The sequence below is a fragment of the Tiliqua scincoides genome, chromosome 8 (genome assembly GCF_035046505.1).
Source record: "Tiliqua scincoides isolate rTilSci1 chromosome 8, rTilSci1.hap2, whole genome shotgun sequence".
NCBI lineage: Eukaryota > Metazoa > Chordata > Lepidosauria > Squamata > Scincidae > Tiliqua > Tiliqua scincoides.
Window position 1 is genome coordinate 6729905 of NC_089828.1, and position 27833 is coordinate 6757737.

Below are 27833 nucleotides of genomic sequence, written 5' to 3' on the forward strand. Positions count from 1 at the left end.
CACTGACTACATTAGCCCCTGATGTGATCCAGCAGGGTTCACTCGATGTTTGTACATTGCTGCAGGCCAGCAGCAAGGGAGCCGTAAGAGGAGAGCATGTATGAAAAGTCTTGAGACCAAGCACTGATTCTTCTCAGGACCTCAAGTTTTCCATTTGTTCTCCATGTCAATGGGGTGTCTATTCATCACTGACCTCTTTGAAAACCAGAGAGCATCTACCCCTGCAGATCAAAAGCTGGGGAGAAACAGCACCAGTAGAAAGGTGCTGCCTTGATGCAGTAGCTAGCTACAGGGGCAGCATCACATTAAGTACTGAAGGCACTACAATGCACTGTGTAAGTGCCCCTCCCATTTGCCGTCTGAACTATTCTAAGTTCAGGGTGTTAGGGGTCACTTACATGGTGCATTGCAGCACCTGCAATATTTATCACGCTGCCACCCATGTAGTTACACTACTGCCTTGATGCTCTGCCATTTGTGAGCATCCCAGGGGCATCTGCTTGGCTTTGTCTTGGATGACAGGCTTCATGGATTGAGGCCTGCTTCAGGAAAGTAGGCCTGGTGTCTTTTGGCTTGGTAGACAGGCCCAGCATGTAAGGTGCCTCTTCCCTCTTGCACTTGAACCCAGGCTTTCTGTCTGCCTTAGGGGGTAAGAGATGCCCTCAGGAATGGGCCTATTGAGCTTGGTTAGGGAAGGCAGGAGGGCTTGGTGCAGTGTGGTGCCCGAGCCTCTGCCCTTCAAGCCAGGGAAAGGTATTCCTTTTGCTGCAGCCCATCTGAGATAAATCATTATTTCCCTCTGAATGGAAATCCATCACTTTGGGACATCTGCTCTCTGGAAAGGTTCTCACCAGGGCCAGACGGGTGGCGATGAACGGCCAGCCAATAAGTGGTGGGCTGAAATATTTTTTCCACCAGCCGCTGAAAATACATACAGGAGCAACGGGGACTTGATCAAATCTTTACGCCGTCACACTGATAGGCACTGAATGAAGAGGGGGAGGAGACTCATTGGGGATTCACACCAGGCTGGGTAATGTGCTTACAGGGGTTGGGGGGAAGGTGAGAGGGAGACGGAGCGGGTGGCTTTCACAGCTCACAGGGAGTCTTTTTCACAAGCCATCACTTCAGTCCACAGGCAATCAAGATGACTGATCTCATCGCAGGTCAGAGGTCTGGCCCGGGGACCAGAGCTGAATGTTCCACAGCCCGTCATAGAACAAAATGAAAGAAAAGAAAGACGCAGAACTAATCCAAGAGGAGGCAGGAGGGTGGCAACTTCTCCAGCAGTGGAGAGAACAGGAAAGGGGCCTATCTGCAAAGCTGCGAAAACCAAGAACGACGTGTTCGCCATGAACGAGAAGAGTGGAGGGCAGAGCAAATTCCACAAGCAACTCGTGCACACAAGCCGTGTGGCACGCTGTGGGGGCACCCAAGAGACCCATAGACAGGCACATGTGAAAATTTGCATAGACCCTTCCTGTTGCACAAAATGCCACTTTTTCTGTTTTGCATGACATATTCTAGATTGTTAGTTATCAGGGTGACGCATCCTTGGCATCACCTGGCAGGACAAAGTTCCAAACAACACAGTCCTGGAACGAGCTGGAATCCCTAGCATGTATGCACTACTGAAACAGAGACGCCTGCGTTGGCTCGGTCATGTCGTGAGAATGGATGATGGCCGGATCCCAAAGGATCTCCTCTATGGAGAACTCGTGCAAGGAAAGCGCCCTACAGGTAGACCACAGCTGCGATACAAGGACATCTGCAAGAGGGATCTGAAGGCCTTAGGAATGGACCTCAACAAGTGGGAAACCCTGGCCTCTGAGCGGCCCGCTTGGAGGCAGGCTGTGCAGCATGGCCTTTCCCAGTTTGAAGAGACACTTGGCCAACAGTCTGAGGCAAAGAGGCAAAGAAGGAAGGCCCGTAGCCAGGGAGACAGACCAGGGACAGACGGCACTTGTTCCCGGTGTGGAAGGGATTGTCACTCCCGAATCGGCCTTTTCAGCCACACTAGACGCTGTTCCAGAACCACCTTTCAGAGCGCAATACCAGAGTCTTTCGAGACTGAAGGTTGCCAACTACTAACTACTAGTTATCAGGGAGAGGCCAGGACTTCTCCCTGCCCACAGCCTTCACTCCCCCTGCTCTTGGTCGAGCACTCACCAAACCAGAGGTCTCTCCTCTCTCTTCCTTGCTACCTATTAGGCTTGGAAATGGCACCCACCAGACCTGCATGTCGCCCGCCTCCTTGTTCACATCCTTCAATTCCTTCCTCAAAACCCACCTTTTCTGTGATGCCTCTGGCACAGTCCCCGACAACCTATGACCTATGTGACTAGGCTTCAGTGTGTATCACTACAATAATGGCATGCCTTCCAGAGCCTCAGATCCATTCCCCATCTTCTGCTGCCTCCCTTGTGTAGAATTATAGACTGCAGACCCATTGGGGCAGATACGTGTCCTCTTATATATTGTGAAAGATGGCACGCTACAAAGCTCCATTTTCCTGGAAAACCTATTAAGTCCCACATATGCAGTGCTCACACACTCTCAAGCCTGTCTCCAAATGTCTAATGCTAGAAATGTTACTCCTTTCATAAATATAATACAAGAATTTTTTTCAGGAAGCTGAATTCTGCAGTTTTCTATGCTCAGGTAGACTGCAGTCATCCTCCCACAGAAGCTGCAAACTGAGAGGATACAAGAGGAGTCACTATGCCCGAGAAACAGCTTACCAGTAAGTGAGGTGTACAAGAAGGAATCCCTATAAGGTCAAACATGCAAGCTGGAGAACTCCCCCCTTAGGTGATGCACACTGTTGCGGCTGGAAAAGGAGCAATGTCACTCCAGTGGTGTGCCTAAAGCATGAAGAGCAATATAAGAAGAAAAGAAATGGGTGAGGACCAGGCAGAAGGGAAGGCACGAGGGCCTTTGGTGTGAGATGTCTGTGTAAGTGCTGCAAATTCATTTTGGAAGATGTGGCCACCTGATCTGAGCAGGAGCCTTGCCTAGCTGCAGGGAGGTGGGGGGTGATGGGGGGGTTGCACCAAGCCTGAGTCAGTGCTCTGCCTTTGTTTTTCAGACAGGATGGAGGCTTTGCAGCCTGGGTTCAGGGACAAACCTGGAAAAATTCATTCCGTTCCTTTTGAAACCACAGAAGTAAATGAGTGTGTCCACACAAATATTCTTTCAGCATGACCAAGCCAAAAAAGTTGTCTAAAATGACCAAGCTTTGCAGCGGTGCAAAGACTGCTCCATGAGAAAACCTTCTCATGGAAAGTCACCTCAGGAGACACCGCAAATAAAAAGTGTTGGATTTGGGACAGACAGGATTCTGAGACAGACAGACAGACCCCTCTCTTAAAAAAGTAAAAAGTAAGTTTACTGAGGAAAGCCAGTAACACCTGAGCCCTTGGCCAGAAAACCGTTTTTTGATGGGATGGATGGATGGAAACCACTTCATTACCATTTTGTAAATACAAGCTTCCTGCAAGGAAATAATCGATATTGGGAGCCTGCCTTCACACGGATCTGGCTGGCCTTTGCTCCTTGCAGTTGCTGTAAACGCATCTCAGCAACACAAACCCTTTAACAGAATTTATTTCTTGCTTGCAGGTGACCTCCCCATCCCTTCCATCCCACCCCTTCCTGTGATCCCCAGAGAATGGACCAGTCAGGGAGAGGCAATAAATGGTAACCATTTTGCAGTTACATGCCCTTGATTCGTGTGCAGGAGTACAGTACGTTTAAGCCAAATATGTTTTAGTACACAAGTTTAGAAATGCAGAAACTGATTTCATCAGTTGCACAAAGTGGATGGGCTCACAACCCCCTTCTTACCCCACACACGTGCCAAGTAGGACCTTTTCAGTGGGAAGAAAATGGCTATTAGAAACTGGTGATTCCTAAATGGCTATTAGAAACTGGTGAAACGGGCAGGAGGTCTGGTCTAGAGGGTAGAGCCTCCGTCTGCCTGAAGATAACATCCACAAGGTCGCCAGTTCGAGGCCACCGGCACCGTGCGACCTTGGAGCAGCTGACAAGCTGAAGCCGAGCAATTCCATCTGCTCTGAGCGTGGGAGGATGGAGGCCAGAATGTGAAGCCAGATCGGAATGAAACACCTGAATGTAGTGGTTCTTGAAAGAAAGAACCTTCTTTCAATTGTAAAAATCCCTATTTAATAAGGGATTTAAATAAAGCCTGCCTATGTAAACCGCCTTGAATAAAGTCTTGAATAAAGACCAAGAAAGGCGGTATATAAATACCTGTTGTTATTATTATTATTATTATTATTATTATTATTATTATTATTATTATTCCAGACTTGTAAAACAAACAATAATTATAACCATACCCTCAGTAAGGAAGATTCAATCAATCAAGCAAGAACATTTCCAGAAATTGGAGAAGAGTTGGTTCATTTCTTCCTTTCATGCTACTGATGTGACTTGCCTTTGGGATTATTGTGCTGAAAGGCTACTCATAGTGGCTGTGGCAGTCAACGGGCTGTGGAACCTGACCATGGTGGCGCAAGGATGCAGAATAGCAGCGTGGCCCTTGCCCTTGTCCCTACAGCATCCCCAGCCCTTGGAAGAAACCATCAAGCAGCAGGTGGCCTGGGCACTCTGCTACCCATGCAGGCTCTTCCTTAGACTATTCCACTCCCCTACCCAGAAGGGCATCAGGCTGAAAGCTGTGCAAATAGATCTAGGACTTCAAAAGAAAAATAATCAGGAAAACGAAATGATGGATCTGTAGCACATGCCATGTTCTGATAATAGCGACGTGCCCCCGTATTCGCTGGGCATCTGTTCCATGGATCCCTGTGAACACAGTGGACAACTGTCTTAATAGTGGCCCCCACGTGTGCATTCAAGCACGTGCATTAAACTTATGGTGCAAAGAGGGCAGGTTTCTGGCAGTCTGAATGACTGATGATGAAAACAGACACTGAACATGAAGCAGTTAACTTCCTCTTCCTGTTTAGCATTAGGTCTATTTTCATTAGTCATTCAGGCTGCCGGCAGCCCACTCTCTTCATGCTGTCTTCATGCTTGAATGCTATAGCGCACTGTTTAAAGAAAGGAACTTACAGAATTCTGTTTAAAGCAACAATTCTTTGTCAGGCTTTGAGTTGGTGGCCCACCTTACCAGGTCTGTTAGGGGGAGTGAGGGACACCCCCCAACTGCTGGCCACAGCAAAGACCCTCCGGCGCTCCTACAATCTGAGCCGGGGGGACAAGTGGTGGCGTGGCGTGCAGTGGAACATCCTGGGGTAGGCACTGGCCGCAGAACCAGGTGGGGCAGAGCCTGCAGCAGTTCCAACCAGGCTGCATCTGGTGGGTGCCAGGATGGCATAAGCCCGCTCCTTTCACCTCGGACAGCATGCTGGGACTGCGGTGATTGCCATGGACTGGCTCCTGCTCCAGCCCTGGCCTCCTGGTGACAGCTTAGCCACTGCAGGACAGAACGGCTGCAGCGGCAGCTGATGATGGGAGCAGAACAACATGGGGAGGGAGAAGAGGGGGCAGTGCCCATGGCGCCTAATGGCTCCGCCCAGACGGAAAAGGCAGGGCCAGCAAGGGCGGCCTCCCCTATATAAGACCCAGCCTGGTCAGTGAGGAGGGCCAGTGCTGGGAGAGCTGCTGGCTGGCGTGGAGGCCAGCTAGCCTGTGAGCTTCAAAGGAGCCCAGACCGGGGAGAGGGACCCAGGTATGCAACCCCCTTCCCCCATGGTCCAACTGAGGCTGACTGGCTGAGTCTGTCAGGCAGGTGAGGGCCTGGATCCATGGATAATTGAAACATCAGATAACAGATATGTGGATATAGAGGCCCATCTGTACTTGTTCAGAAAGCTCAAGCTGGAACTTTTTGAGAAACTTTCATGGAAAAATAATGCCCATGTCTCTGATCCACAGCTTCTCCTCTTGGTTTCTTAAAAAATTATAGCATTCACACAGTATTGCAATCAATCAGTAAACAACACAACCTTCCTTCCTTCCTTCCTTCCTTCCTTCCTTCCTTCCTTTCTTTTAGTGAAAGAGGCAATCCTTTGAGGGCATTCAGTCTTTTTATTACTTTTATGATGAGTTTTAATCCAAATGAAATTTTCTGAGGGGAAAAAGCGTGTAATCTAATTAAGAGGCTCACACTGCAGTTTAGCGTGACTCATTATGGCAAGATAAGAGATCCCATCATTACTCAGACAAATATATTTTTCCAAGTGCGATTGGCGGATGCCACTTTGCAAACCAATTCTGCCTGGAACTAAGTGGGCCACGGCAGTTAGTCATGCATGCAAGAACAAAACAAAGGGATGGGCAGGGAGACGGGGAGAGAGGCATCTTCAAGGGTCATGCAGGCTTATCTTCTGCAATTCTTCCTTTCGAAGAGCATGGAATTCACCCCCCCCCCCCACACACACACACATACACACAACTGTTAAAATTAAGGCTGAGCCAAACATTCATCATGGGGAACATTTGGCTCAAATTGGAGGAGGGGGCAAAAACTTTACAGCCACCTGTTTCACTGTGGCCTCACTTGGCAGCTTACAGTCGCCATCTCCCCACCCCACCCCCTTCCAACCAAATCCCCTAAAAACAATGCTATGCAATGACGCAGCAGGGTTCCAAAAGGGATGGAGGGGAAGAAAGATGGTGGCTTCCACTCTACTAGAGGAGCACTGCTGCCAGTAAGACACTCATTTAGTCTCTTCTTTGAAAATTGCCAGTGTTCCTCCCCCCCCCCATTTCTCTGCCTACCAGTGGGGTGCAGACACTGAGATGGGGGGCACTTAGGAAACAGCACTGCCCCGATTCAAGGTTTTGAATTCCTCATTGTTTTGTGTAGTGGGCCTTTGGCTAAAAGGTGGCATTAAATTCTAACATAGAAATGAACCAAAACAAGGAGGAAGTTTGGAAAATGCTGGCAGTATGGATGTCTGTATTACTGGAATCTTCTCTGGCCAGGATCAGATAATTGGCTCATCTAATCTGAAAGTCTTCAGACCACTGTCCTCAATGGAAAGACTGTTAAGGGGAGGGCTATTTTTATACCCTTCCAGCTCAGCATCTTCCAAGAAGTGCTCCCAGTTCACCACATAAGCCGCGGATGGGGCCAATGGAGTGCCTGAAAGCAGTAGTATAGCTATGGGGGGGGAGCACAGTAAGTATTGTAGGTGCTACAATGCACTGTGTAACAGGTCCCTCCCACTCACTGTCAGAGCCATTCTGGACAGCACTGGCAAGTGGGAGGTGCTGGTTACATGGTAGGTCGAGGTACCTGCAATACTTACCTGGTCCCCTTATAGCTAAGCCTGAGAATCTTCTGTAGTAAGAAGGAGTTCTGGGACAGCCAAAGCAAAGTGGGTGGGCAGTGGGGAACTGGGGGGTGGGGCCAGCATCTGGCATTTATACCCGAACCTAGCCCCATTCCCGGGTAGCCCGGGGCAGCTCCGCGCTGCTCGGATTTGCACCACCTCTTGAGGCGGTGCAGATCTGAGTAGACCCATTGGAGCCTCTGTAGCGTAACATGGGATAAGGGGAATTATTTCCCCTTGCCTCAGACTGAGCCGCAGCCAGCCCGAAACTTGTGCTGGATACAGCACAGGTCCACTGGTCTGCCTGTTTCAGCACAAGTTAGGATTGTGCTGTGAGTCACACGTGTGTGTTTACTCATGAGTAGGTACACATCCCTTGGCTCTTATCAAAGGCCAGGCAAAGAGGAACACAAGACCACCAGAATGGTCCCACTCCGACGAACATGAAGCTCAGCAAAGGCTCTCAGAAGACAGTCCCCCCACCATAGTAGAAAGGATAAAAATAGAGGCTTTGAGCAGCTGGTAAAGTGAAACTTTTTCTTTTAGTCTCATAAAGTTAGGTGAATTTCAATAAATTGTTGTTTTAAAAAGTGAATTCTGGTGCTAAAAAGTTTGGGAACCACTGCCTTAGGAGAGTGTACAAAGCCACAGATTTTCAGCTCTCTCCCGGTTATTTCTCTCCATGTCATTCTGTGTTAGTTCCATAGACCCACCAACCAGTAATTTTCACACTGGGCTCATCTCAACCTGCTATTTCCACCACACAAATAGTTCAAGCGTGGAAATATGGCTGCTTGGACCTGACCAGAAAACAGTGCCACTTCCTAGCGAGATAAGAGGCCCCAAGTGGAGGGCAAGTCAGCCACAAAGTTGTGATTATCTCAAAGTGCAGGGTGGGGGGCGGGATGTATTCGCACACAGCAGGGAACCAAAACGCAACCATGTTAAAAGTCGGAATATGAGCCTGTAAATGCCCAGCCGAAATGGATGTGCCACACAGCGGCCTCCAGCACAGATTCACATCAGGACACAAAAGCTACAGCTGAACCAGAATTTCTAAAGTGAGAACTTCTGTCTCAAAATTGGGAGGAGTGGGAGAAGGGGGTAATTTGAGCGAGAAAAATCATTTGAAAGACTCCTAGAGGTACCACTGATGACAGGCAGCAAGTACTCTTTTCCTCTTTCTTTTAGGTCTGCCTATTAATGTCTTCTGGCTGCCACTTTCCCCCCAGAATGCACCCAGACATGGTGTAGGTCTGGGGAATTCGGGGGGGGGGGGGAAATGGCCAGCAGTAGGAACTAGGGTACAAGAGTATCACTCCTAGCAGCAGTCGTATTTTTCCCCTTACAATCCTCTCCTCTGAGTGATGCAATGTCATCACGTAGCATCAATCCAAGTCAGGATTCTAGGAAACAAGAGCAGCCCCCAATATATTCCAGCTCTCCCCCTCTGAATGACACCACACAATGCCATAGTGCCTCTAAGGAAGGAAGAACTGTGGGGTGGAAATAACAGCCAGGAGTGCCCATGCCACAAATGAGTTTTCTGTCCCTGTCCCATCCAAAGGCCACCCTTTTCACAGTTTTCAAATGGTTTGGCAGAAACAGACAAAACTCCCTCATGTTGGTTCCACTGGGACTCAGTTTACCTGTTGTTGTTCTTCAATTTTACGTGGTCTGTGGGTTCCAAAATCTGCCCATTCTTCAGCCACGTTATCTGTGGGGGAGGTTCCCCCTGGGCCAAGCAGGTAAAGATGGCCGTGGTCCCCACAGGCCGAGAAATGGACTGAGGATGCTGCACAAATTCTGCAGGGGCTGCAAAGAGAAAGAACAGGTGGTTAAGGCAGGTTCCATTTTGTTATAGTTTGGGGTTTTTCCTGTGTAAACCTCCACGCAAGGACAAGCGCTGGGCAAGAGCACAGCCACAAGAAAGCCTCCTTCTGGATCACAGCCACAGTAAATGTGCACCCTGAAAATGCTGAGCATGTTTTTTGACCCCTATTTCTCCTGATAGGCTGATGATCTGTGAGAGGATGGCCAGCTTCTGAGGTCACCCTCTCCTCTAGTCCAGGAGTGTAATAAAAACTACAAACTAATCTCCTCACAGACGATCAGGCTCTGGTGTGTGCATTACACATGACAGTACTGGCCCTGCCCTCTCTCAGAGAAACACAATGCCCTGCAAGAAAAAGGCCAAGTAGAAGCCAGAGCAGCAGCTCCCGCCTCCCGCCCTGACTTCTGCATCCGACCAATGAGTAGGGGAGGAAATACTGTAAGCCAGGGCAAAATACATACATACATACAGGTCCATCCTTCTCATCCGCGGTTTGACCATTTCACTCACTGCAGATGGCCATTGCAGACGAGAAGGACACTGCTGATCCAGGGAGGGGGAAGCATCCCTTTAAAACTGTGCTTTAAAACCTGCTTTTTTTCCAACCTTTTCAGAGTTGGAGGCAGGAAGTCTTCACCTATTAGAAAGCCTATTTCCAGGTCACGTCAAAGCAAGCAAGCCCCTCCCTTGGTCCCTGGTCACCCCAGAGTATGGTTGGCAACCTTCAGTCTTGAAAGACTATGGTATAAGCCTACAGCACCCAGTATTCTCAGGCGGTCTCCCATCCAAGTACTAACCAGGCCTGACCCTGCTTAGCTTCCAAGATCAGACGAGATCAGGCATGAATGCAATGCGGAACCATTTAATCATGTCCGCATTGCATTTTCAGCATGCCGGGGGTCACTTGCCAGCATGCCAGGGAAGGGGTCGCTTGCCTTGGCGTGACCCCAAAATAGCCATTCTAATAGCTGAAGACTGCCTGTCTGACATTCTGTAAAGGTTAAAATAGCAATTTTAAACCATGATTTTTAAGATACTTTTTCTGATTTGATTATCTGTAGGTTTTGGCATCCGTAACGTTTCCGGGAATGGAACCCTGTGGATGCCAAGGTTGGAACGCATTGGGCTGATTCCTCTTCAGTTGATACCTCTGAAATGTGGCATCACATTTCATATAAATACAACAGCATGTGGGCAAGAGGGGTAGTGAGGCTGAAATGTGTTCTTGAGAGGCCACAGTCTGCGTATAAGCAATTATGCTTGGAAGGCCAAGCCGTATAATATCTTCACTGTATGAGCACAAGAGACTCCGGTCCTCCGTCTTTCATTATGCAAGCAAACCAGTGAGAGGAATAAGGCTCCAGGGAATTGATCGCTCTGAGCCTCAGACAGAAAGCGCTGCATAATTATAGAAAGGTAATTCAGGGAAGGGCTCTTCACTGCCCCAGGGAGGAGATCATGTTTTGCCACAGAAAGGTAGTTGCTCCCAATTCACTCCCTCGGCTGATTATTCAGACTATTTATACATCTCTTTTCAACAACAAAACAGTTAAAGCAGTTTATGTAGCAAGAGGAATGAGAACTTGGCTTCCTGTCTCAAGGGGGTAACTGGGAATTTTGGAACAGCAGGATTCCCTAAAGTGGGCCTGCTAGAGATCATGGAAACACAGAGGGTCCCTCAAAGGCAGTCCTACCTGCATGTATCTTTATTCGGACATCCAGATCTTCCAGCATTTTAAAATACTGAATTCACTCCTTCCCCACCATGCCAAAAACCCCTCTCCATGTCAGGGCTCCTTTTGACACTCAGGAGTGACACACATCCCGCTACTGTAATACAGCAAAATAAAGTGGTACAAGGAGGGCAGAATGTGTGGGGGGCGCTTATGTGAGACAGGAATAAACAGCAGCTACAAGCCATGCCACACCTAAAAGACAAATCCACACTGACAGGGAGGGGACAGGTTCACCCCTGCCTCTCATTTGAACATGGCACAAAAGCTTTTTTTATTTCCTGAAGAATACAATGGGGAGTGGGAGGGGATAATGGCACCCCAATGAACCTTGAGAACCAAGATGCTCCTCTCAAAAAAGCTCTCTCTTTTTTGGAGCTCCTCTCCAGAGATGTATAAAATAAATGTATCAATCATGAGTTGGAAACATGTAGACAGGGCTGCAGGGAGGGAAGGGGGCAAGGGAGGGAATCTGCATGATAGGCTGGTGGCTGGGGAGAGGGAAATACGTACCAGGCTTGGGCAACCCATCATCAAGCTGAGTTCACAGGCCAACCAAGCCACGCAAGAGTCCAGGACATTGCACACCCCTGTCCCCTCCTGCAACTATAGCAGGCCCTGCCCCAAGGAGACTGTCACCTACACTGCAACCAAGATAGCAACAGCACAGGAGAAGAGGGGAGAAGCTACAGCACTGTCAAGAAGAGAGGAACAAGGAGGTCCAAGGGTTGAGGAATAAACACAGGGGTTGTTCCAACCAGGGTCACTGCACTTTGCAGCGGGGAAAGATGAGCAGGAGAAATGACACTAGCAGTCGTCATTGCTGCCAACAGACATGCTGTCTCTCAGTGGTCTTTGGGAGAGAACTGAAACCGAAGGGAGGCTAACAAACAAACAGCCCTAACTGGTTCTCCAGCACATTTTCACAGTACCTTTGTTGGCAACCTTCAGTCTCGAAAGACTCTGGTATCGCGCTCTGAATGGTGGTTCTGGAACAGCGTCTAGTGTGGCTAAAAAGGCCGATTCGGGAGTGACAATCCCTTCCACACCGGGAGCAAGTGCAGTCTGTCCCTGGTCTGTCTCCCTGGCTATGGGCCTTCCTTCTTTGCCTCTTTGCCTCAGACTGTTGGCAAAGTGTCTCTTCAAACTGGGAAAGGCCATGCTGCACAGCCTGCCTCCAAGCGGGCCGCTCAGAGGCCAGGGTTTCCCACAGTACCTTTGCCTTTCTTATTTCCTCACAACAACCCTTCAAGGACAGCTAGGTTGGCAGATGGTCACCTATCAGAGGCCACCCAGTAAGCTCCCAGGCTAAGTGGGAATCTGAGCAAACTTTCCCCAGGTTCAAAGACAATATGCTTTTCTAGGCCTGGCAACTATCTTTCAAGTAGCTGGGTTGTACCTGCAACCTCTGGGTGCCCCATCAGTTCTTGGCATATGTGACAGAAATACTGAGAGGCCAGGCGCTTGCAGAAACACTTCCTTTCCCACCCTCACCCCCATTTCTGCAATCTTGAGGCTTCCCACTGTGTGGCGGGACCTGGCTGCGTTCCAGTGACTCCCTGATTTACTGCTCCAAACCTTCAACCTGCCGAGTGGCGGTATGACTTATTAGCAAACATTTTATTTAACACCTCCCGCTTTCAAGCTGTCATTTGTGTCTATCTGGCCGTGCAGCAAAGTGAAGGAAACCAGCACACAGACATTGCAGACCCTCCGGTGCCTCCAAATCAACACTCTGCTATGGAAATAAATTACCTTATGGGAAGGGGGGGAGGGGAGAGAGAGAGAGAGAGAGAGAGAGAGAGAGAGAGAGAGAGAGAGAGAGAGAGAGAGAGCAGCTCAGTATCAGGACTATCTGGAGAACGGGACTGTCAGGACATCCTCTCCATAGCACAGTGACTGAGGAACAGGGCAAGACTGATCCTTAGGTTATGGAAGGAGACATATGAGCACTGCTGCTGCTCAGGGCTCTGGAAAGAGCAACCTACTTGCCTAGTTTACTGTGGCAAATATGAATCACCAATGATTCACGCATAGGGGTTTTTAGACACAGGGCTCACCAGGCCCCCCACCAGTGTGAGGTCTTCCCCATCACCCATTCTAATACCAGGGACTGCACTTGGGTCCTTCTACGTGCAAAACGCATCCTCTTCCACATGCCACAAATGTGCAGACAAGCTAGTGACTTTGGGAGATGTATTTGCAAGGCTGCAGTGAACCATCGTCAAATGATTTTGTGTACCAGTACTGAAGGTGGGAACTTCCACCCCAAATGGATCATTTGCTTTTTCTCAGTTGGGATAATCTTGTATTATTTGGAGGTTTCCCCTGAGGGCTGGGGATAAGAATAGGCCCTCAGTTTGGCTGTACTTGTCGTAAGAGGCGACTGAACAGCCACCGGGTAGATGGGACTCGTCAGCCTGGGAAAGCAGCTCATCTGAGATAAGGAATACTCTGATCCCAAACCTCCATTGACTTGTGGCTATATCCAGTTATGGAAAAGGCTTCAGGAGTCAACCTCGAGGCAAAATCCGGAGCCGGAGTCCCTGAGGCAGTTCATGGCTGAACACAGTCACGTTCTGGCAACTCCTGCGACGCCGCTGGAACCAACCGTATTGGCTTCTGCCTTTCCATTGGACCATCTCAGCGACGTGGAGAGGGGGGATTTGCTGCATGGGTAACAGTCTATCCTCCATATCTACTTTACCCAGGCTTCGCGCCCTGGAGAGGACACTCTGTTCCAGAACACTATTCAGAGTGCGATACCATAGTCTTCCGAGACTGAAGGATGCTAACAAGATTGGAGGTGAAGAGAGCAGCAGAAAAGTAGAAGATGGAAGGGCTGCCTCCCTGCTGTGCATGCAGAAGCTTCCAACCCTGGCAGCTCCATTTAAAGGTGATGGGAAGATGAGAAATTCACCTGAGTCATTGAAGAGCTGCTGTTTCCCAGAGAGACCACAGTGCAAGGTAGCTTCGTATGGGAGGGAACCATAGTTCAGTGGCATGACACACACCCGGCAACTCCATCTCCAGTTCAAAGTTCAGCTACAGGGTGATGGGAAAGACCAATTCGCTGAGACCTGGGGAGACCTGCAATTCACAGCAGGCCACACTGGGATGGACAGACCAAAGACCAGGCTTCATGTGCTCCTGTGCCCCATGGAATCGGCTGCTTCACACTTTGCATTTTCAGATATTCTCAGCAGAGGAAATGGCAGGTGAGTGCCCCAGCCAAGGTGGGCCCCTTGCGCTGTTCCCCCTGTGAAAACGTCCAATTAGGCTGCTCAGGCAGGAGAAATATAATTTTAGATTCAGCAGCTCATCAAGCCCACAGTTAACGAGCGGAGCTGATGAGAATGTGGAGCTGTGTGGAATGGCCTACTTCAAAGACGGTGAGAAGGGCTCGCAATCAGGAGAGGATTAAGGCCATTCAGCTCTCCGCTACCAGCTGGGTCTGCCGCCCGCTTGGCAAAAGGCCTTCTCTTTGCAAAAACTCTCACCATGGAGACTGGATGCTCAGCAAACATGGGAGAAACTCATTTCGGGGCGTCATCAGCCAAGGTCATTAAAAGTGGCTTTCAGAACCATCGTTAGGGCCTGGGGAGGGGAAGCCCGTATTACCTTGGTAGTTTCAAAGAGCTTTCTTGGATGTCCAGCTCAGGGATTTAGCCCCTGGACTGTAGCTACAGGGTGCAGGAAAGAATAATGCAGGCCTCCCCCACCCCATTATTTAGCTTTAATTTTTTCAGAGCAAATACAAGCAAGTCTCTCGAGACAGGCAGCCAACGCTTCTATCCAGTTCTTCAGTGAGGAGTCAACTGACTGCTGCCTTCCAGGGCACTGGACAAGGAGTGCAAAAGCCCTGGGATGAGGGCCATATAAAAACAGGCCAAGATTTGCCATCTCTTGGGTTTTAAAATGTATCACTGGTCAAGGATTCATTATTAATTTATGGGAAATTGCTGCCACATGATGTGGTGACGGCCGGTTGCCTAGATGAAGGGACAAGCAGTGGTGTAGCTAGAGGGGGTGCAAAGCACTAAGGCAGCCTCACAGTGGCATGCAGGATGCCCCTCCCCCTCCCCTTTGGAGCCATTCTAGGTGGGGGAGCAAAACATAGATGAAGACCTGGCTCTGAAGCAGAGGGGAGGGGCCACTTGCATGCCACACTAAGGCTCCCTGTAAAACTTAGTGCTTTGCACCCCCTCTAGCTATGCCACTGGGGACAAGACAAATTCACAGAGCAGAAAATCAGCAGACAGTTGATCAGCCCAATGATTCACCTTTATTACGGGCAACTTCTAAATACCAATTGCTGGGGGGAGCAGCAGCAGCGAGGGCCACTTCTGCTTGAGGGCCAAGTGAACCAACCTGCTTAGGCACTGGGAGAAGCCAGATGGTGGTCTTGATGCTGTAGTCTTCTCTGTTTATTTTATTTTTTTGCTGTTTGGAGGAGTCAGTTGCATGCAGGAGGCCTCGGTTTTAATCCCCGACACCAGAAATGACTTTTTCTGCTTGAGAACTTGGAGGGCAACCACCAGACAGAACAGGCAAACCTGGGCTATGCAGACCAATGGTCTGACTAGCAGAAGTGTCAGGAGCTATGGAGACCAGAGCTGGCATTTCCCTCAGCAGTAAAGAGTTTCTAAGTACAGGAATGGTTCTAGGTACTTGAACTAGCCACAGTTCTCAATGAGAAAGGTTGCTCAGGCTGGCATCTTCTGTGGGCAACAAGAGTCTGGACTTATTGCCTGGTCATGGCCCTGGCTCTGCACTGAAACATGTTCTCTTCCCTATAGCTGTTTCTATATAGATAAGAGTCTTATGGTGGCCCCTCTTATGGTCCCTTATCTCTCTCTCTCTCTCTCTCTCTCACACACACACACAAACACACACACACACACACACACACACACTTACCATGGGCCTAAGACAGTGAAAGTGGAAGGGGGACATTTTTAAACCAAGAGCACGACCCAGTTGATGTTGCTTTTCTATTCAAGGTACAGATACAGGTAATGCAGGGGGGGAAACACCATTGAAAGCAGTCATTTGATGACTAAAACTGCAATCTTAAACACACTTACCTGGAAGTAAGACCCGCTGAACTCAATAGGGCTTACTTCTCAGTAGACAAACATGGGACTGTGCTATTAGTGAACCTGGGCCCCAATCCTGGTCACCTTACCTTGCACCACCAGCCTTCCTTGGGCCGTCCTCCTCACTCTCGTGCCAGGCTTGTTGGCTGCACACACATAGATCCCAGAATGCTGCACTGTGAGGTCAGAAATCATCAGGTTTCCAGTCCCGAGGACCTGAATGCCTTCAACACCAATCGGTCGGCCATCTGAATAAAGGGAAAAGAAAGAGTAGCATAACTCACTGTGCCCAGGCTGCATGGTCCAGGTCTCCCTGTCTCTGAAGCCGAGGAGGGCATGTTTAGGTTGAATGGAACTGCTCTGGTTTCGACAAGAGTCCCGAGGTCCACAAGGTGGAGGCAGGTGTAAGAGAGGGGCAGGACCAAGTATCTTCTATACCCTGTGAGCCGTATGCTGAACACACAAAGAGAAACCAACATCTGGGAGACTCCCAGATCAGGGATCTTGACACTAAACTCTTGAACCGACCAGCAGAGTGGAACAAAGTCCTGGTCAAAAGCAGCTCTTTCTTTTACTACTTCATTTGTTTTTGCCACTCCCACTTGTTTTTGGTTCCCATGGCTTTCAAATATCTTCTGCTGATCTTCTGTTGTCTGCGATGTCTGTGTTTCCCATCCAACAGGTGTGACACTTTCAGGCAAGCAGGGTCTCTCTTGCTCCTATTGAGTTCCATCGTGTGATGTCGGTCCACTGAAATCAATGCAACATAAAGCCCCTGCATGCCTCAAAACACCTGGGGGGGGGGGAACACCACACAACAGTTGAAAAACCACCCTGCTCCTGGTTTGTGCATCAGCTGGATTCAACATCTGAACTGTGCTGATGAGAGACAGTGGACGAACATGCTGCTGATATAGGGAGGAAAGCCTGAGGGACACTGGTGTAGCTAGAGGGGGTGCAAAGCACTAAGTTTTGCAGGGAGCTTGACTGCAGCATGCAAGCAGCCCCTCTCTCTCCGCTTTGGAGCCATTCTGGGCATCTGCTTCAGTTTTGCTTCCACCACCCAGAATGGCTCCGAAGGGGAGGAGCTGCTTGCCACTGCTGAGGGAGGCAACTTATCACAAAACCTACACAGCTCTTCCCCTCCTGGATTCATTGCGGAGCCTGGCAAAAGAGTCTGCTGCTTCTTTTTTGTAAACACAGAGCTTCGGCTGCTCCATTGAGAAGGCAGAAGACATGAAGATGCTTAAGCCGTTTACATGGAGAAAAAAACACTGTCATTAAACAGCCTGTCAGTCAGCGCAGTGGATTGTAAAAAGAGCTGTTAAGAGCAGCCTGTCCAGCGTTTAACGAGCAATAAGAAGCCGTTTGCGTGCTGTGAAAATCCAGATTAAAATTCAGATTCAGCTCCCTTTCATTTCTAGACCTTTAAAAAATTATTTACAGCAGGGATAAAAACCGTAATGCCTCTCGTGGGGAGGGAGGGACAAGGGAAACACACAAGGTGTGGTGAGGAAACCATCACAGCATCCTATTACAAAGAAATGACACCAATTCGACTTGTGCTTCCATCTATTTTATGACGGTATTTACACAACCTGCCTGTAGTCGAAGCGTTAAAAAGACCGCCTGAATATGACTAGTTATGATTCTTTAACTAGCCAAAGGTGCTGGAGCACCTCAGAGGCTGGTGAATTTGTTGTTCCCTCAGCTTCAGTGAGCAACAGGGTGTCACCTGAGGCCAAGGCTGCCAATCAGGGAACACCACCTCAAAAATGATGTCAGCTCTGTAGCTGACAAGATACACGTATGCATCATCTGAAAATAAGGAGAGCATCCTATCTTGCTTAAAATTACTGCTTTAATCCAGAGCTTGCCAAAGTATGGCCTGTGGGCCAGATCCGGTGTTTGGAGTTACTATGGTGCAGTGGTGACAGTACTGGACTGGAGGTCTGGGGAGACCTGGGTTCTTGTCTCTCCTCAGCCACAGAATTCATTGCAGACCAGTCACTGTCTCTTGGCCTGGCCTACTTCAGAAGGATGTTATGACGACAAACGCAGTCTGGGGCAAGGAAATCATGTATGCAGCCCTGAGCAACCTGGAAGAACAGGGGACAAAGACAACAATGCAAAAACTCTGCCCAAAGTGACGCAGGATCAAAATGCTCTGTTTTTGTGGGCAGGTATGATTTCCGTCACTTGCTTGGTCCGGCCATTTTGGCTACTCACCGAGTCGGCTCCAGGAGACAATGGGCCTGGGGTTTCCAGTGGCAATGCATTCCAGGATAGCTGTCTGGTGGACAGTTAAGGTCAAGTTCTCTGGTCCCACGAGAATCATAGGATCTTTGTACACCGCAGAATGAGAACCTGTACAAACAGGCGGATCAAAGGTTACCTTATAGAGAGTGAGAAGGCACCTCAGAATAACAGAATGTGGGAGTTTGAGTGGGACCTTGAAGGTCATCTAATCCTACTCCTTGCTCAGTGCAGGATCAGTGCTTGCTCAACTACAGCATCCCTGTCAGGTGGTCATTCAGGATCTGCTTGAAAACTTCTGACAAGAGAGAGACCACAACTGCACAAGACAGGCTGTTCCAGGGCTCTTGCAGTTAGGAAGCTCTTCCCCATGTCTAACCTAAGTCTATTTTTCTGTCGTTTCAACCCACTGATTCTAGTTCTGCCCTCAGGCACCACACATCCATGCAGCTGACTAAAGCGGTCACCCTAGAGAGCAGACTGGCCAGGGAGGGCACCCACTCACTTGCCTCCTCTGCTCCACCTCTTCCTCCCACTGGAAAAAAAAAAGAGAAGAGTGGAATGGGAAAGGTGGCATGAAGGAGAGGAGAGCATTCGGCAGAGAATGTACTAACAGAGAAGAGCATTTGACAGCCCTCATCTTTGGTGCCAAGAGCTCTTAGGTTGGCCGTGCATATCCATACTTCCTCCCAGACCTGAGGCTTGAACCCATACAGTCCGTGATAGTGCAGGAGACACCCCATTCAACCCATAAGTCTAAAAAGGCTCCAGTAGAAACTATTCAGCAGCTTGACTGGAGTCAGCAGGACTTTGCCATTCCTCCTGCCGCCTGTCCACCACGGGCAGTGCTCCCCCACTCCTCCCCCCTCACCAATCCCCAAGAATGCCTTGGAATATCTGTTCTTAGGTTTTTTCAGTAGACAGACCTGCTGGACAGACATCTGCCCCTCATCAAGTGAAGCAGCACATGCTTCAGTCATAGAAGCATGATAGGAATTACGTTTCCGCTCAAGGTCAGCCCTGTTGTGAACCAGTGATGGAGGGGCTCCAATTTACAGGTGCCTGCGAGGCTGGTTTCAGTTATACGCTGGGCAGGCAGGTGTGAGCTGTCATTTGCTAAGTGGGTGTCAAGGCAGACAACGGCGGGCGGGGGAAATGGGTGTCGAGAGGGTGAGAGGACATTTCTCTGACAATACAGAATCTGGCCTTGCACCCTCCCCTCATCACTAGTGTCTCCAATCGTCGTAACTTGTTGGAACTGACCTGGGGTGAGGCTGCCTCTTAATTGCACAACTGCACAAGTGTGTGAGTGTGTCCATGAGGATTCAGGAGGCAGAATCCCAGAGCCCCTCCTGAGAAGGAGCAAGCAAAGTGTTTCAGGAATTTCAGCCATCTACCAGTCGCCCCTGGCAAAACCGTTCTGTACACCTGCGCTGAGAAATCCTCAGGTCAGTGTTGCTGCTGTATCAGCCCTGGCTGTCTGAGAAGGCAGTGAGGGGTGGGAGGGGGCAGGAAGAAGGAATCTGTCAAGGTCAGCCATAACGGGTTTGCTCTGAACTACCAGAAATCCTGTCTCTGACTAGAATCCTACATTTCAGGAAGAAAGAGTGGTGCAATATTCCTGAGAGCTGAGCTTTCCCTTGGCCAAGAGGGAGCAAATGCCCCCACACAGTCACCCCATGGGAATGTGACTGGGTGCGGCTTCTGGCACCCCGACTGAGGTTCCAGTCCACAGTCTCTGATGATGACAATGGTTTATGCAGAGGCTTTCAAAAGTACACGATGCTCAGCAGCATAGCTAGAGGGGGCAAAACAGTAAGTACTACAGGAGACCAACACACCATGTCTGCAGCCCCTCCCACTTGCTGTTGGAGTCATTACAGGCAGCAACAGCAATGTGCTGTCTGATAGGAAAGGGAGCTTGATTCGGTGCTCTGCCATTGCAATAAGGTACCACAGTTACCCAGGAAGATAAAAAAACACTTCCAGCCTGCTAAAGCCAAAGGGGTCCTGTGAATAATTGGACTGATAGACAACAGCACGCCAACAGCATGAAATATGTCATATATCAGGTCTATAAACAATGTGAATCTCCTTTATTTTGAGCAGAGCTCACCTAGCCGAATACTCTACTCTGACCAGTGGCACCTCTTCGGTTTCTTGGGTGGTGGAGGGTCTTTCCCAGCCCTCCAGCTTGCTCTGTTTTGCTTTCTTTTTTTCCACTAGAGATGCCAGCAATTGAACATGGCCCCTCTGGTGAAGGAGGAACTCGGTCATGGATCTATGGCACCTTCCCAGGTGGGGGGAGGAATGAGAACCCCAAAGCAGTCCTCTTTGTTTGTCTGGACTCACCTGACATGCTGAGTCTGGCTTCTCTGCTGAACTTCACACTGGCAATATTGGTAGCCACGCAGCGAAAGATTCCAGCGTCTTCGGCTCGCAGCCCAGTAATCTGCAAGACCCCCTTGGGCAGCAGAGTGTACCTGAAAGAGTAAGAAAACAGTGAAAAGGGGCGGAGCAAGGAAGTATCATTCAATTGGCAAGAGGAAGGGAATATCCCACTCAAGGCAGGAGATTTCAACCATCTCTGTGCAAGCACTCTGAAGTTAATCAAGGGACGGCCCCACTCACTAATCAATCCACTGGCCCATGTACTTGCTAAGGAACTTGTGTGTACACATGTGCAGCTTAAAACCAGCAACGCTGTAGTCCCAGAACAGTGGTTGTCCACCCTGGTGTTCCTCAGAAGCTTATAAAGGATTGATCAGAGGAGTAGCAGTTTCCCTGAAAGATAGCTTGCCAGTCTTCCCCTGAAAATGCACAGCAATGGGGAGGTTTGCTTCGGGGTGTGTGATTTGGATCAGGATTGTAGTGCAGAGGGAAGGAGATTAACCCCTTTGCCTTGGTGTTGATTATCCAATTTACATCCCCTGTCCCCAGAAGCAACTATTTGCTGTGGTGGGGAGGATGCACAAGAATAGTTTTCCCTTCCAGAGGCCTGAGAGACAAAATCTAGACAGAGTCCATCGCAGAGGGGTAGAAGAGTTCAACTCCCCCTCCCTCCTTGCCACAGCCCCCATCCAAGTCCCTTACATGGTTGGATTTGGAAAAAGAAATGGGGGGCAGGCAGGCAGTTGAAGGCACAGAACTCCCATGCCACATCTAGTTTGGCCCTAAGTGTGCCCCAGAGAATACTTCCCGGCCTCTTCTGCAATATAAAGAGATTTCAAGGTGATAATAATTCCAAAGGTAATAATAAAAAGAAATAGCAGCAGAGGCAATAACACAGGGTTCCCTGAACGAACAATGTTTGAAGACATTCTAACACACCCACGGTCTTAGGAACAGTGACCCCGCCTGCCATCCTCACCGGTCGTTCTCTGTATCGATAGGGACACGATCCTTCTGCCATAGGATCACTGGCTCTGGCAAGCCATGGATCTGACACTGGAACCTGGCCACGCCTCCTTCCTCCACCACTGCACTTTGGGGGTGAACGTGGAAGTCAGACATGGCTGCAGAGAGAAAGGAAGAGTGGGTGGGAAAAATGATACATGAAAAGATGATGAGAGAGTCATTCAGTTGCAGGCCTCTATGGCTGAGAGCAATCCAACCTTCCCAAACTGCAGGACAGGCAGCACCTCACCACACCTTCACACAATCTCACTCTGCAGTCTTGGTGTGTTTAATGCTAAATCCAAAATGACCTCCACAAATGCCCACTGCTCCATTCGTGGGTACCCAAAATGAGGTACGCAACTGATGATGTGGGGGATGCAAAATGGTGCAAAAGGAGAGAAAAAAAACAGGGTCTGATCATTGGCTCGTCTCTAAGCGACTGGAAGTTCCCATTATCACGCCCCCCCCCCAGAAGTCCCCTGGGAACTACAATATGTGTTGATGTCGTGTCATTCTCCAGGAACCCATGGGAAATTAAAAATGACAGCCACTCATTGTCCAGAAGGACGCTGCCACCACTGCTCTGAAAGGTGGAGCAGTGACAAAAAATGGTGAGCCAGGAGGGTGATTTCAGAACAATTTCTGCATCCTCTCCATCTGAAAATTCATGCCCAAGTTATTAGACCAGCGGTTCCCTTCAGAGTGTTTGCTGATGTTCAGTGGCATAGCTAGAGGGGGTGCAAAGCAATAAGTTTTGCATGCGCCTGTATGCGCCATGGAAGCAGCCCCTCCCCCTTCCCTTCAGAGCCATTCCAGGTGGTGGGAGCAAAACGCAAATGTTCTGCCTCCGTTTTGCCCCGCCTCTCGGAATGACTCCAAAGGGGAGGTGGAGAAGCTCTAGCATTGGCGCATTCAGGCACCTGCAAAACTTTGTGCTCTGCATCCGCTCTAGCTACACCACTGCTGGTGGTTCTCAGGTGCTCTGCAACATCAGCTCCTGCAATGGGCAGGCAGTAACAAGCCTCTGGATTAGCTGGGCCGGTTACAATCACTAGGAGCCTGAACATCTCTCCTTGCCTGGCCCACGCAGAATCTCCTGTCTGCTGCATCCCCTGGGGTGGCTGGAGAACACCATTCTGACACTGTACCATTCTGACACTGACTTGGGTACAGTGCCATGGCCTGAACCTGACAAGCAACTAAAGAGCACCAAACTGCACTTGGTCATGTTGAACCCAGATTCATGGGTACAGCTGGAAGTTATGTCTGCTTCCAACAAATGGACACTGAGCCACCCACTCCATGCTAATTTACACTGGCCCAACAACAGAGAAATCACCCAAACTCTTTACAAAAAAAAACAACAACAACAAGCCCACCTTTCAACTCTGCTTGCCTCCCCTCCCCTCCCCTCCTTCGCACATAATACCTTCCGGATACACATTCACACATGCACCCCACACAATCTCCTTGCTTCCACATACATCAATGATAATACATGCACATCTCTTTAAGGGGAAAAAAGAAGTGTCAGGGAGGACCCATCACTCATCTGCAGTCTCCCATTGGGCTCCGACAGATGGGAGACTCCTTATTCCTTTTCATACATTAAACATGGGCCACCTCACCCTCCTCTCACACCCTTCTGTCATAAGCTTCACTCAACAGGGAGGCCTTAAAGAGCGCAATGTCTTGGTTGTGCTCCGAGGGATTCGGCCGATTTTCCCTCTCCTTGCCCTTTTCCAGAACCAAAAAAGATCTGGCTTAAACCGGATCTTAATATAATTTGGTAATATCTTACGAAGTTACACAAGCTCCTAGAGCACTAATTGCATTTCACAGTATTAAGAAAAGTGCTCCAGGCACCAACCAACTGGCAGGGAGGAGAGAAAGAAATCCAGCTATAAAATTGAACTGTTATTGTTACTATATGTTACTGTCGACTTGTGAGGTCTGATAGAAACACTGTTATATTAGTAGGAGAAGCTGCATTGCTTGTACTTAAAAGTGCATTTGGAGCTCACCCTTCCTTCAAGGAGTTCAGGGCGGCAGGCATGGCTCTCCTCTCCCATTTTGTCCTGCAAGGCGAGTTCAGCTCAGAGGCGGTGACTGTCACCGAAGGCCTCCACCATCCATCACCAAAACAGCAGGTCCTGGCCTTCTTCTCCAGTTCAGAGTCAGAGAGGATGCCTGTGGACCTTCCCCTTGCTTGCGCTGCACGCTCCAAAGCTCAGCACAACTGTGGGGAGACTCCCTTCCCTTCTCTCCAGCTCCAATCTGGAGGCTGGGTTTTATTCTGGCATCCTTGCCAGGGAACAATGGAACACATGCCAAGGCAAGGTTGGTTGGCAGCCTTCAGTCTTGAAAGACTATGGTATATGCCTACAGCACCTGGTATTCCCAGGCGGTCTCCCATCCAAGTACTAACCAGGCCTGACCCTGCTTAGCTTCCAAGATCAGATGAGTTCGGGTACGTGCAGGGTAACAGTTGCAAGCAGAACTATGGCTCATGGGGGCATTCTGCCGAACCCACCACGAATGTCCTGGGTTTCCCCATCAAGGCACCCAGTGTCAAAGTAGAAAAATTAAAAATAACAACATTGCCTTAGGCTGGGTATACCAGGAAACATCTCCCAAACTTTCACAGTGCAGAGCTTAGGACTTCCATGAATGAACTGGAATGGCCCATGGTCAATTAACAAAACAAACATGCTCGAAATGGGAGTGCGCCAGCAGAAAGAGTCCAGGGAGTCAGGACCCAAGAGCAAAGCAGAGGCTTGGAGGCAAGAAGCAGAGGCTCAGAGCTGCTCTCTAGGAATCCCCGGTATGGAGGCCAAGGAACGGGTTAACTGGAAAGAACTCTAGTCAACAATAACCAACCCCAAGCAAAGGGCTGGATCCCTGTCGCTTTGTTTCAATAATATCATCTCTGCCAGGTACAACTGCCTCAATAACCTCTCCTCTTAAAGACACCGGTATTAATATTTGCCATGAATAAAACATGGGGGGAGACATCAATAATTCAACGATGAGGATGTTAAGTAAAATATGGCTCTGCCGTGACCCCATAACACAGCACTAGAGCACAGTTTTATGTCAGATGCTGGGGGGAAATGCCACAACCCTCGCCAAAGCAGCTGCTTTTTTTATAATTTGCATTAAAAATGCATGCGCCTGTCTTGCGAAGGGGCTGCTCTTTACACGCAGGCTGCGCAAACTTTATTTACAGATGTGAAGCTGGCAGCCAGCAGCCCTCATCCACAGCCCAGACGTGAGCAGCCCCCTTGTGCGAGAAGCTTGAAGACTGGTCTGAGGCAGAAGGGTGTCAGACTGACAAACATGGGTCCTGCTAGACCTCCAAAATGGCAGCAGCAGCAACCTGCAAAGCTAAACCACAGCGAACAAGGATAAGGCAATGTGCAACAAAGTTCTGCATCTCCCCAACCTTAACACCCGCCCCCAGGATAAGCCAGCAACTTTCAACCTTTTTCAGCTCATGGCATACTGACAAGGCACTAAAACACTCAAGGCACACCATCAGCTTTTCGACAATTGAGAAGGCACATCATTGGGAGCTCACAACCCCCAATGACCCTAATAAGAAATGGCCCTTCCCTGAACTCCCATGGCACACCTGTGGACCATTCACAGCACACCAATGTGCTATTTTCAACGTGTGAGCACTGGTTGAAAGTAGCTGTTATAAGTTGTTGGAGGCTTATACAAGCCAATCCCTTCTTCCCGCTCCTCCTACACTTCCTCTACACTAGTCCTCTACTCCCATCCTCTACACTGGTGTTTTGTTGGGTTTTTCCCAATGAACCCCTTTATAACTTTATTGGTCACTGAACATGCTCACTGAACATGCTCAGTCCATGTCAGGCTACTTTGCTTTCCTTTATTTTTTTCTTTCAAACTACAAAATCCATTTGCTTCTGCCTACCTAAGGGAGTTCTGAATATGAATGGGGTGGATCCTGCCTTATCTATGGGTGGCCCCATTTTGCTTCCAATCCAATCGGCACTCGGCCACCTCCAAGTGCTGTAGCAGGCAGAGAGGGAGATGGTCCTACTTCAAACTCTCACAATTCATCGACTGCAGCTTAACACTAGAACTAAACAGAGAAGCAGCTGATTCAGGCAGGCAATGAGCAAACTGTGCTTCACACAACTCATAGCTATCACATGGAACTTGCTTGCACAATATCTGGAGCTGGCCGCTAGCACAAGCAGCTTTAAAAGGGCACTGTTTACACAGATACACCAAGTGGCCTTCCAGGAGCTATGGAGTCCCAGTTTCTCAGAAGAGGGACAAGGGGATGGACTGCTCCTACTTTCCTTGCCAAAGGCATCTGGTTTGGGGCGCTGGGCCTGATCTGGTAGCAGGGCTCTTCTGATGGTCAAGACAGAGCCAACTCATGCTGGCATAAGAGCACCCTGAGCATTCTGGTTATGAAGCATTTCAGTGAGTTTCAGCAGACTCTGGCTTCCATATGCAGAAACAAAGGCATACTGAACAATAAAACCGGATTCTCTCCCATTTAAGGGGCAGATCACGACCCATATTCATGAGAGGTTTATTCTGCCAAACAGCTTGGTCGGATCTCCCTTAATCGAGCGGCAAGCTGGCTTGCTAGCCTGACAGTAGCAGAAGCGAGTCTGATGTAATAAAGATGAAAACAGGTATTGAATAAAATTTTCTTTACTCCATGAAAAAGTAAATTGAAGCCATTAGCAGGCAATCCGTTTTCATTCAACAGAGCATTAGCGATAAGGAGGAGACTGACCTAGATTTGGTGTGGAAAAAGAGAAACATTAACTCAATATGTCACAGCAAATCTGTGGCCTGTTGGAGTCATTAAAGCACAAACATGAGGATCAAGGGCCAAGGGGGGAGAAGGGAGGGGCCCAACAGGAGTCTCTGTACATTAACAAAACTGTGGTTTTCTGACTTTCCACTTGAGAATCTTTTCACATCAGCTATCTGGGGGCTTGGGGTGGGCTTGCACTGGTGGAGAGTTGGAGAGGCGGCAGCAGCAGACTCAAGATGAAAGGCACCCCAAATCCACTGCTCCCTCAAGCCCCTTGCAAACTGCAGCGGATGCAATCTGCACCAAGCAGCTGCATGGATGCGCTGAAAGTGGCCAGCTGGGACATGGATGGGCAGCCAGTGCCCAGTTGGTGCCCTGGCTTTTAGTCATGTGGTGGATGGACAGGGTTGGGAGACAGTACTGTCTGAAGTGGCCCAAGGCAAGTAAAAAACAGAGGGCTCACAAAGGGAAGGAGAGTGGTAGCCAGGCCAGGCTCTAAGCTTTAAATGGCCACACGTTTTAAGCACTTTTGACCTTCAGTATTGTCTTACTGGTGACTCCGTGCAGTTGACTTGAACTGTGCAGTGAACTTTGGAAACTTTAATAAAATATATTCAGGTTTTTGTTTTTTTAAAGATGTGTAACAGCCCAGGAAAATAGCAGGCCTTTCTGAATGCTCCTGGAGAAGGATCTCACTCCTTTGTCACTGTTTGCAAGAATGTGGCCTTTTGGGGGCAAGGGCTGGGGGCAGCTGGGGAGCAGAAGGAAACTTTTCCTACAATGGGGCTAAATTAGCAGCATTATAAGATCAGAAGCTGATCACTAGTCACTCTGGAATCCATCCAGATGGCAGAACTGGCAGAGTGTGTGTGTGTGTGTGTGTGTGTGTGTGTGTGTGTGTGTGGTGGGGGGAGGTCTTTTCTGCACACAGCATGGTTATGCAGCGTGCCAATTAAACCAGCATCAGGAGCCTTTCAAACTTGTGTTTGGAAGGGAATGGTGCCAAAAATGTTCTATAGCATCCCTTAGGGCTCTTGGCAATTCTGGCAAGACTACTGTATTCACCCTTGGCTTGCCCAGGTTTCCCTAGCAAAACACCCAGATTATAACTTACATCTATCCCCCCCCACACACACACCCATGCCATCCTAACATCCTCTGGATGCCATAAACCTGGCCGGCCTACGGGAGATTCCCTCCCAGAGGCAAGGTTAAAGTCTAACTTTACCTGAGTCAGCTTTATCTGTGAAAGAGAAATGCTTATGGGGGGGGGGGGGTTGGACTTGGGTTTTCTCTTCCCTGCTTTGGAAACCCAAGGATATGAAAAGCATTTGGAGATGAAAGGTGGGGAGGGGGAGAGCACATTCCACCCCC

At 49.2% G+C, this 27833-nt stretch overlaps 1 protein-coding gene and 1 pseudogene across 1 annotated transcript in view; both read right to left on the reverse strand.

Moving 5' to 3' along the window:
* IGDCC3 (immunoglobulin superfamily DCC subclass member 3) overlaps positions 1-27833 on the reverse strand; it is a 72989-nt gene that overhangs the window by 14694 nt on the left and 30462 nt on the right. The window contains 5 exon segments of the mRNA XM_066636314.1: positions 8978-9143; positions 16084-16242; positions 18224-18361; positions 20603-20733; positions 21621-21765. Of these exon segments, the coding sequence (XP_066492411.1) occupies positions 8978-9143; positions 16084-16242; positions 18224-18361; positions 20603-20733; positions 21621-21765 (739 nt within the window).
* On the reverse strand, positions 24029-24145 carry LOC136659502 (5S ribosomal RNA; annotated as a pseudogene).